Source organism: Globicephala melas, chromosome 1 (genome assembly GCF_963455315.2).
Source record: "Globicephala melas chromosome 1, mGloMel1.2, whole genome shotgun sequence".
NCBI classification, from domain to species: domain Eukaryota; kingdom Metazoa; phylum Chordata; class Mammalia; order Artiodactyla; family Delphinidae; genus Globicephala; species Globicephala melas.
The window spans coordinates 69489898-69500233 of NC_083314.1; the positions used below are offsets into that span (position 1 = coordinate 69489898).

Below are 10336 nucleotides of genomic sequence, written 5' to 3' on the forward strand. Positions count from 1 at the left end.
TTACATACATATACATATATGATTATGTATTTTTTTCTTCCAGTTTTATTGAGATATAAATGACATACAGCACTTTTTTAAGTTTAAGGTGTACAGCATAAGGATTAACTTACATACATCATGAAATGATTACCACAATAAGTTTAGTGAATATCCATCATCTTATATAGATACCAAATAAAAAAAAATTTTCTTGTGATGAGAACTCAGGATTTACTCTCACCAACTTTCATATGTAACATACAGCAGTGTTCCTTATATTAATCATGTTGTACATTATGTCTCTGGTACTTATTTATCTTATAAAGGAAAGTTTGTACCTTTTGACCACCTTTGTCATCATACAAAAATGTTACATTATTCTAGACTATATTCCCCACACTATACATTTCATCCCCATGACTGACTCATTACTCATTTATTTTGTAACTAGCAGTTGGTACCTCTTAATTTCCCTCACCTATTTCACTCATTTCCCCACAACCCTCTCCTCTGACAACCACCTGTTTGTTCTCTGCAACTATGGCTCTGTTTCTGTTTTGTTATGTTTGTTCATTTGTTTTGTTTTTTAGATTCTACATATAAGTGAAATTGTATTTTTCTGTCTGACGTATTTCACTTAACGTAGCACCCTCTAGGTCCATCCATGTTGTTGTAAATGCCAAGATTTCATTCTTTTTTATGGCTGAGTAACATTCCATTTTATATTTATATACCACATCTTCTTTATCCATCCATTTATTAATGGGCACTTAGGTTGCTTCCATATTTGGCTACTGTTAATAATGCTACAATGAACATAGGGGTTCATACATGTTTTTGAATTAATGGGGTTTTTTTCCTTTAGAAAAATACCCGGAAGTGGAATTGCTGGATTGTATGATAATTCTATTTTTAATTCTTTGAGGAACCTCCATACTGTTTTCCATTTTGGCTGCACCAATTTGCATTCCCACCAACAGTGCACGAGGGTTCCCTTTTCTCCACATCCTCACTAACATTTGTTATTTGTTATCTTTTTGTTAATAGCCATTTTGACAGGTGAGAGGTGATATCTCATGGTTTTGATTTGCATCTCCATGATCATGAGTGATGTTGAGCATCTTTTCATGGGTCTGTTGGCCATCTGTATGTCTTCTTTGGAAAAATGTCTGTTCAGATCCTCTGCCCATTATTTAACTGGGTTGTCTGTTTTTTGGATGTTGAGTTGTATGAGCTGCAACAGCACACTCTCTGTGAGTCTGACACACATCTAGTGTGTGAGAGAGATGATAGTTTTGTGCATTTTGAGGTGGAGTTGTAAGAGTTTCTTTTAAATATCTGTGAAGAATTTGGATTTCTTTGTGTATTTTTCTCAGGAAACGGTCCACAGTTTCCATCAGATCCTTAAGAGGATCTGTTCCTCAAAATAGTTTAAGACACTCTGTTCCTAACACCTTGTAAACATGACAGAAGTGGGCGTCTCATGACATAATAGACATAGTACCCATGACTGTGAATGTGAATGTTTTATGACATCTTTTCTAGGGAAAAGAATTTGTAAAAGGAAAAAGGATTCTGAGATGCTTTGGCAGGGATCCGTCTCTCAGCCATCTGTATCTCCCTTCCTCCTCCTCAGTCTCATACTGTTCCCATCTTCTCTCAGTCAGGCAGGTAATTGGAAGTAGAGGAAGCGCTGCTCTGGAAGGTGAACCCTATCCCTTGAAAACTTACTAAGGACCTGCCAGTAACCCACCAAATCTGTTCAGCAAAGTCTCCGAAGACTGCCTTGGTTCTGTGACTAAAGGCAGGCAGAGCAGTGGCAGGAACCAAAGAATATACAATATTCTTTTGCTGATTTCTTTCCCAGAGCTGGCATGGGAGAGATAAAAACTGGGTCTGAGTCATTTTCTATAATCACTCCACACCCTGCTATTTCTCATAACATGCCTCTGTGGATGATTAATGTGTTTACAAGCAGATAGTTTTTTATGAAGCATTTATTGACCCTTATTATTAAGATGCATGTGTTTCACTGGAAGCATCTGCTCTGAGGCCTTTAAAGCACATGATGATCAAAATAGGCATGCATATGGAAGGAGTATTCTGTCCATGGACCACAAGCAGTAAGCTCAGCATGCCAAAGAGTGACGAAATAAGGGGGAAATACAATGGAAAAACACACTTGAGAAAAGTATTACATAAAATAATTTACTTCTCATTCAGAATGACTTTCCAGACCTATTGGTGAGACAGAAGTCTGTGAGTACAGATACAATCTGAAAGTCATAACAGTTCTAATAGGGCAAGACCAATAGAGTTACCACGTTTGGATCCTGGAGTTAACTAGAGACAAAGTGTGGAACTGCATATAACAGAAAGGGGCGCTGATGAGGAACTCTGGGGACACTGAAAGCAAGACTGCCAGAGAGACAAAAAGTGTACAACTGAGGAAACCTATATATTTAATACATTGAGATTTGTATACACACACTCCGGTGTCTTCATTTTGCAGCCTATTACATCTATTGGCTTAAAAGCCACAGAGGTGCCCATGCATGTAATTTATACTGGAAAAATCCTTTCAGTGTTCAGGTATGCATGTGTGTGCACTTCAAAGGCAGTAGTTTTAAAAGAATGAGAAGAAAATTACTTCCTGGCCATTCATTAATAATTCAGGTGATATCCTGCACCTCCATTTATAAAACGATACAGTAATAAAAACACTGTACAAAACATCATAAATAACATAAAGGAGACATTTTCAAGTATTTCATGTGCCTTGAGAAAAGTTCTAAACAGTAGTTCTAAAAATTGGTATCCGTTTTTCCTTTTTTTTTTTTTCTTTTCTCTCTCATTTCATCTCAGAGCCTAGAAAGAAATGCCTTCAGTCTGTGAGTCCTGATGTTTGGGATGGAATGAACCAGATTCTACCTTCAAAAAAGAAACTTATGAGGGCTTTTCAGTTTGTGAAAACATGTTCCCCCCTTATAAAATAGAATCTCTCCCCTGATGCTGGTTTATAAGGAATAGGCAAATAGCCTAGAGCCATTATGGGGAAACAAACGACCACAGTGAACTAAGGAGCCTCATCTGATGGCTAAAGTTCTCAGGGAAAATCAAAATGAGAAGAGCACCTTAATCAAGAAAGGAAAAAAGAGTAGGGGATAAGAATGTTAATCTTTAAATCCTGTGCCCTTACTCAGCCCGCATCTTATAGTAGGTAGAGCTGGCGAGGCCCTACCTAAGTTTCTTCATTCTGTTCAAGCACCTCATCTCCAACTCCATACCAATCTGGCTCCCACTATTACGCACCAAGCATCCAAGCGAGGAAGGGGAGGCCAGCAGCTTGGGGACTCAAAAGTGCCATTAGTGATAACCAGCTAAAGACAGCCCCGTGTCAGGCAGGCATAAGATTCTTTATGTTTGTGCCTTAGAATACTATCCAACTTGGAGGCTGTCGGTGGTCAAACTAAGCATGAAATCCCTGGGATATTTCTCTAGCAAAACTCATGGAGTTTTACAGAATCAACTTTCCACAGGTTAGCATTCCTTTCTTAGCCTGCAGGGCAGCTGGTTTAGTTTGCCCTGTTCAGTTGCAGAGTGAAAGACTGGGGATCAGAACACGCATGTATGTATGTATACACACTCTAGTTATGAGCACCTAGGGTCTTTCCTGCCATTCTTGCAAAAATATATATGTATGTATATATACATACATATATACAGAATGTGTGTATGTACATATGTACATGTGTATATATATATATACACATAGACACACACACATGCACACACATATGTACATAAAATAGATCAACCTCATCTAAACATCTCGAGTTTGGAGAAGGTGCTGGTTAACAGAACACATGTGCCTGTGGATGTCACATGAAGTGTCCCAACCACCAACCAACCAACCTGAGGTCACACTGTTGGCAGGAGAGAAAATCCAGACCCACAAGGCCATTATCTGGATACTTGCTCACATGGCACCCTAAAAGGAATCTGGGAAAATTGGACTGGAATGAGGTCCTGCCCTGATGAACACCAGAACACCAAAACAAAATCTAGTTTTTGTATGGGAGTGACTCACACATAGCCAGCAGCATGAACACTAGGCTACAATGTGAAGAAAGCACTGATGCTTAATACAGATCAATATTTGGCCTCAGGTTTTCCAGGCATAGAGTCTTGGCATTTCAGCCTCCACCACTGAGCAAGAATTAGGCACACTGGGGCACCAGGGAAGGACAGTCTGTAGAACTTTTGGCTCCTTTCTGCTTCTCTGACCCACAGCTGGAAAGGATGGCCAAATCAAGATAGAATCGGGACTTGAGGAAGCGGCGGTATGAATCCTTTTCCATCAGGTTGAAAATCTTCTTCTGAGCCTCATCAAAGCAGGTTATCGTAGGCTCCAGCATGTTACGACTTGTCTCCTCCCTGGTGCAAGAGTCCAGGTTTACCTAAGGGCCAGAGTCCAAGGCTTCATTAGACATTTTACCCCATAAGGATGGGAGGCTGCATGCTTTGTACTGTGTGCACTCTCTATACCCCAGAAGTGAAAAAAAGGACATTCAGCTCGACCCTGGCACATGTGAGAGAACATAAAATGTTCAACTGTTTCAGGGTGCGTAGGGCCATAACTTCAATGATTTCTCACAAACTTGGGATATTCCTCCAAAAAAATTCATGACGGGAGATCATCTGGATGAAAGAGCTTTTTACTTAACTTATTTATTTGGGGTTGTCAAGATTGTAATAACCTGCTTCACTGTTGTACCTTTAATTCACATCGTCTAAGGATCCATGCCATTGAATGTCTAGAAAATTTCACTAGGATGCAGACAGTTCTTTGCCACGCAGACCTACCTCTTTCGTTGCCTGGACGGAGATGAATTCATTATAGATCTTTTTGGCCTTGGGACTTAGTTTAGAGGGTGATTTGATTTTCTTGTACTCTTCACAGCTGATCCAGAAGTCAATGTTCTCCTCACTGTATTCAGACTTCAAGAAAGCTTTGAAAGCAGCCAGTCCACCTGTGACAGAGGAGAAAGAACCACTGTTGTCATCACAGTGACTGCCCTCGTGGGCACCGTATTGCAGATAAAGCTGGGGTGCTTGAGGGAACAAGGCATCCGTTCAAACAGTGCCCTATTTCCTCCTTTTGGGAGGTCACTGGAGGTCAGATGTTTGAAGTCTCTTTCAAGAAAGCGTTATGTTTCTGAAATGCCTATGCTGCCCTCAATTGCCAAAGTGAGTTTGGGAAAGAGAAACTGAGGTCGATTCTGCAAGAAATCTCAATATTTGGGGGTTTTCCTCTACCCATTTCCTATGTGATGAAAGAGATGGTTTTCCACATGGATTGTGTATGAGCTTTCTATTGTATGTCACAAAGCTCTAGGATCTGGTAAAATTGTAAGCAGGCTGATTTTCTTGAGTCTGAAATGCAGAAGAAATCCAGGGCTTTCTGTAATTCCTATGAGATCAGGCATAATATGAGATAACTTGTCTATCCAGTGTGCTATATCTTCATCCCAGGGAGTGGAGGTTGGGGGAGAAGCTGTCATACTTACATTCATGACTAATCAGGTTTTCCAGTGATTCAGCCCACTTTTTGACTTCCTCTTGGCTCACCCTAGAGACATTATAGAGAAAGAATAACCTGAATGCTAGGATACAAAATGGGGGCAAAACATTTAAGATCCTGAATAAAACCCAGAGATTTTATTTTCCATCATTACGCTGAGACCTGTCACTGCACAGGGCCGTCTTTCCGCTAGATGTATGGAAATTTCAAATGCAAACGTGATCTCCATGGAAATGGAGGCCATCATGATCCAAATCTAGGTCAACTAGGGACATCACTTCTTTTTCTCCTTACAGAACATCTCTGTCATCAGATAGTTAATACGCAGTGGCTCTTTGCCAAGGCCTTTTCTCTTACCTCTGACAAATCACCACTTTGTCCCTCTTGCTGTGGGAAGAATTATGTTCACAGGAATCAGACTTCTGCAGCAAAAAACCGAGCCGATGTTTCATATCTTTTGCACTGCACAGAAGAGGGCAAAAAAAAAAAAAAAGAATAATGATACAGAGCTCTCTTTAGAAGATACCCTAATGGTACAGTTCAAAGGGCTCATCACTAGTAAAGGGGCAGGGGTAATTTATTTAGGATATAGGAGTTGAAGCTGGCAAGAACTCTCAGGAAAATGAGATTCTGCTTCTGCTTCTGCCTATGACTTACTGCAAAACCTGGAGCACAGCCTCCTTCATCAGTAACTGGAATTCTGACCCTTCAGTCTACCTGCGGAGCCTCTTCTGTAAACCTGTCATTTTGACCAAAGGAACACTTAGGTATCTTCAGCAGAAACACATTCAAAACTTGACTATTCTCTGAGTAAGTTTTAGGTATTGGAGAGCAAGCAGTGAACGGTGAAATATAGCACTTGCTTGTTGTGCGCCACCTTCTGGAGGGTAGTTGCTACTTCCATCTGCCTCACTGCTAGCAGAGCAATGGAGAAGAACCTGAGGAAGTAAGGGTTTGTTCAATTCCAGCCTGGATGTGGTGAGCAAGTCACATTATGGAGGTGTGCAGCTCCAGCAGAGAGGAGTGGAAAATGAGGGAGTAAACACAAATGTTCAGGCTGAAACCTGAGCCTCTGCAGGTTTGCTTCTAAGGAAAGCAAGCTTTCCTGCTATTGCTACTACTTTCCTTTTTAACATCTACACTATAAGGATATTTACACTATAAAGCACATTTGAGGCTTAAAAACAACAATAAGGAGAAGCAAGCAAGAGTCATCACTGAAGCTCCTGATTATTTAATTGGAGCAGAGCTTCCAGCTTATGGTCACTGTTTAATAGGTCGCTAGGGTACGGCAGGGCATGTGACTCATTCAAAAAGGAGGACCTTTTAATAAGCTTTGAGCTCAACCACCTCACTTTTTGTTATTTATTCTTTTGCTTGGATCTCTTTTCTTATAAAAGCTGAGATACAGTTTTAAAGGAGAAATGTTGTTTTGAAGGAAATGAAAGACTAAATGAATGACGAGTTGTTCCTGTTTAGAGGGAGGAAAATGAAGCCACAAGGATAGAAGGACATTTTAGGATGGCTACTAACATAATAATGCCTTATCTATGTGCATTTCTCCAGAAAGTTTAAAATCCATTATATTATTGTGCTGCCCCTAAAACAGTATCTTCTTTCCCTCACAAGACTGTTCTCCCTCCTCTGTTTCCCCAAGTGGTCACAGGATACAAAATCTTCCTTAATGATAGCAAGATCTAATCATGAAGCCTGCAGTGATTCTAAGGTGATAATGTAAGTATATTGTGATTGGGTCAAAATAGAAATCATCTCATGTTTCCATATGCCAGGTCCAGCTGAGATCTGACAGTTATCGACCAACGCAGAATCTTTTCATGAAGACTTGAAAGTACTCTTAGCAAGTACATTACACTTGTCCTAATAACACAATAGAACCATAGACATAAAAACCAAGATGACTCCACTGACCTCTGAAGTAAGAAACCTGGATTTGATCTGCACTCTGCCACCCATCACCTACGTGACCTTGAGCATTTCACGTTCCCCCTGGAGCCTCAGGCACCAATGTGAGAATGAAGGTGCTGGACAAGATGATTCACAGTTCACCAGTGAGGAGAGGGAAGAGCAGTTGACCCTGCTGATATAGAGTTTACCTCCCCAGGTTAGCCTCTTAGCTCCTGGAAGGCAAAGCTCTAGAGTAATTACTCACCTGTCTCCTAAAATATTTACCAGAGCATAACCTTCTCCTGACACTCCTGTATTTTGTATGATTAATTTTCTAGATGAGTTAACTGAAGCTTGGATTGATTTGCTCTATTCAGTTCAGGAAATTAATGGTGGAGGTCAGGGCCACTGTTTTCATAAGTGCTCCCTGCCAGCCCTTCCTGATTCATTTTAAAGTAGCCATGAAAGAATGAAAAAAAAAAACAGATTATTTTTTCATACTCCTGAATGACAGGAGGTCCTTAGGATTACACAAAAGACTGTGCTTTCTGAGATAATTCTGAATTGAAATTTAAGGTGACTTCACCTGCAAATTTAAGGTTTGCAGAGGAACAAGACAGGGGGTGGTACATGTACAAATTGACTTTTTACTTTATAAGATTAAGTAATGTAATATGCACTAGTTTTGTAGTTTTTCAGCTAATATATGAGCATTCTATGAAAGCATTTATTTATATCTTTTTTAAAACGGTAAAGACATATGAGTAGCTGCATATCTTTAAGGGTTTTTTTTTTTTTAGTCAAGAGACAGTACTTTGACAAAACAATGTCTTTAAGATGAGATCTTCCACAGAGCCCTTAGCTGATTTGTTATGATCAATACTTCTCAACCACCAATCACATATGGCATTTCGAGAACTAGAGGTAGGAGCAGAGAGATAAGGGAGACCTAGTTTTGAAACTCTTATTTTATTGTAGCATTTGCTTATAAGGACACAGAGTGAAAGATACTGCAGCATCACACAGACAGCATAGTGCCTTTCTGATGATGTAGCCAAACTTCATTCTGAGGTATCCTCCCCAAAACGAGATCTAGTATACAATAAGAAAGCCCAGACCCATGATTCTACGTACCTCAGTGATATTCAAATAACAGTAACACAGGTAGAGATGTTACAGACCACTGTATATAGTCCAAAAACCTCATATCACTTCTTAATTAGAACTAGCTTGGTCAGAGGATCAGAACAGTCCTCAAGACTAAGGTCACAGAAAGCAACATATGGGATGCCAAAATTTGGAGTGAACACTTCCCAAGTCACAATTTCTAGCTAGTCTTGAAGGAAAGCTAGGAGGCTGATGCTCTCCTCACCACATTGTTTCTAATTCCAAAGAACCAGGTTAGTAAGTAGGATATGCAAACAACTTAAAAAGTCTATCTGAAAGTTTAACACTATCTGGTTTAGTGGCTGAAAATAATCTTACCTCCTCAAGCAAGAAGCCGGCAGACCTGCAAGTCCTTTGCACATCTTGTGTAGTGTGGGATTCACGTTAGGAAAGAAATGCAGCAGGAAGAGCTGTGGCTTCTGTTCTGAGCACACTTTGCCTTTTCTCCGGTAAAGATACTGTCAGAATCCTCTGAGCTTCTCCCTCCCAAGCCTGTGGGGTCTCATTTATAGCACAGCCAAGACCGTCCAGCCAATCAGATGGCAGCTCTGTAATACCATCTCCTCTCAGCCTCCTTCTGCCTCTCCAGCCTCTGGAAGAGATAAGGAAGAAAGGGCTGACGCAACAATGCAAAGTGAACAGGCAGAAAAATCCTCCTGCAAAGTAGACATACAGAAAATATAAACTTGCTCAGTGCTCTACGGATGTCTGAGGTTTTGAATGTCCAGAAAAGGAAAAGATAAGTTTACAATGCTACAAAACATGGGGTTTATTCATTGTCTGTAAAAACAATGTCAAGGGAACTTGCCTCCTGGAGGGAAAGGGGCTAGCAGGAGTTCATGGGCTTACTTTGGGGCTGACTCTCAATGCACTTCCTCCTTTGGATTAGAAATATTATTTCATACATGGTCTAAAATCTGATCCTCACTGTTTCCAAAAGGGAGTGGGCAGGATCCATCGTTTCCAGGCAGGGATTTGCAGAAGTTGCTTTCTCTGTTGCCACGTTCACACAGGGATGTGCGGGAAGAATAGCTGGAAGACAGACAGTTATACACCTGGCAGCACAGAAAACTAGCTGAGGGAAAATAGATTAGCTACATCTGTAATCAGCCTAACTGTGGAATACTTTTCTAGAACGCTTACTAAGAACAGGACTCATCCAAGCATTGACAATCTCTTTGGTACATGTCTGCCTCCAGCAAAATGCTTCAAAACAGCAGCCGGAAGACAAGAGGAGGGAACAAATGAACAAATATAGACACCTGTTCTTATCTGTAAGTGGATTTATATCTTACTATGTCTTATGCAATTGTAGGTATCCAAACTAGTATTTCAAAATATTGAGAAACAGTGAGACAGGGAGAGAAGAAACATAGGTAGTTTGCTTTGCATGTTACCAGGGTCACAGTGAACATAAGAATATCTAACCCTGCAGGTGCTTCTGAACCAACCTGGATAATTACTATCTTTGGTACACAATATGATGGATTGAATACTTCAAAGAATCATGCAGGTGTTTCACATCTTGTAGTCGTAGCTCAAATACTCACATCAAAGTTACAGAGGGATCTTCTCCGTCTAGGAAGGCTATGAGTGGAAGGAGAAAATTAATTGCTATGTCAGAACTGAACAGCTTTCATTTTGAAAGCAGAAAAGTTCCTGATCATAAGATACAGGGAACTGTACTTCTATTATAAG

At 40.3% G+C, this 10336-nt stretch overlaps 1 protein-coding gene across 1 annotated transcript; it reads right to left on the minus strand.

Moving 5' to 3' along the window:
• Nucleotides 1-2176: 2176 nt before the first annotated feature.
• Nucleotides 2177-9131, minus strand: RGS4 (regulator of G protein signaling 4). Its single transcript, XM_030847449.2, has 5 exons — nucleotides 8957-9131; nucleotides 5924-6028; nucleotides 5553-5614; nucleotides 4849-5015; nucleotides 2177-4442 (listed from the first exon to the last, which is right to left on the minus strand). Exons 1-5 carry the CDS (start codon nucleotides 8998-9000, stop codon nucleotides 4203-4205), a joined length of 618 nt encoding a protein of 205 aa, XP_030703309.1. The 5' UTR covers nucleotides 9001-9131; the 3' UTR covers nucleotides 2177-4202.
• Between the last annotated feature and the right edge of the window lie 1205 nt (nucleotides 9132-10336).

Excerpts from the sequence above, each read along its gene's own strand:
- RGS4 (XM_030847449.2), bottom strand. The coding sequence starts at position 9,000 with ATGTGCAAAGGACTTGCAGGTCTGCCGGCTTCTTGCTTGAGGAG. Across the intron at positions 5,615-5,923 it reads AAAGTGGTGATTTGTCAGAG|GGTGAGCCAAGAGGAAGTCA; the intron begins GTAAGAGAAAAG and ends TAATGTCTCTAG. Across the intron at positions 4,443-4,848 it reads CCGTCCAGGCAACGAAAGAG|GTAAACCTGGACTCTTGCAC; the intron begins GTAGGTCTGCGT and ends TCTGGCCCTTAG.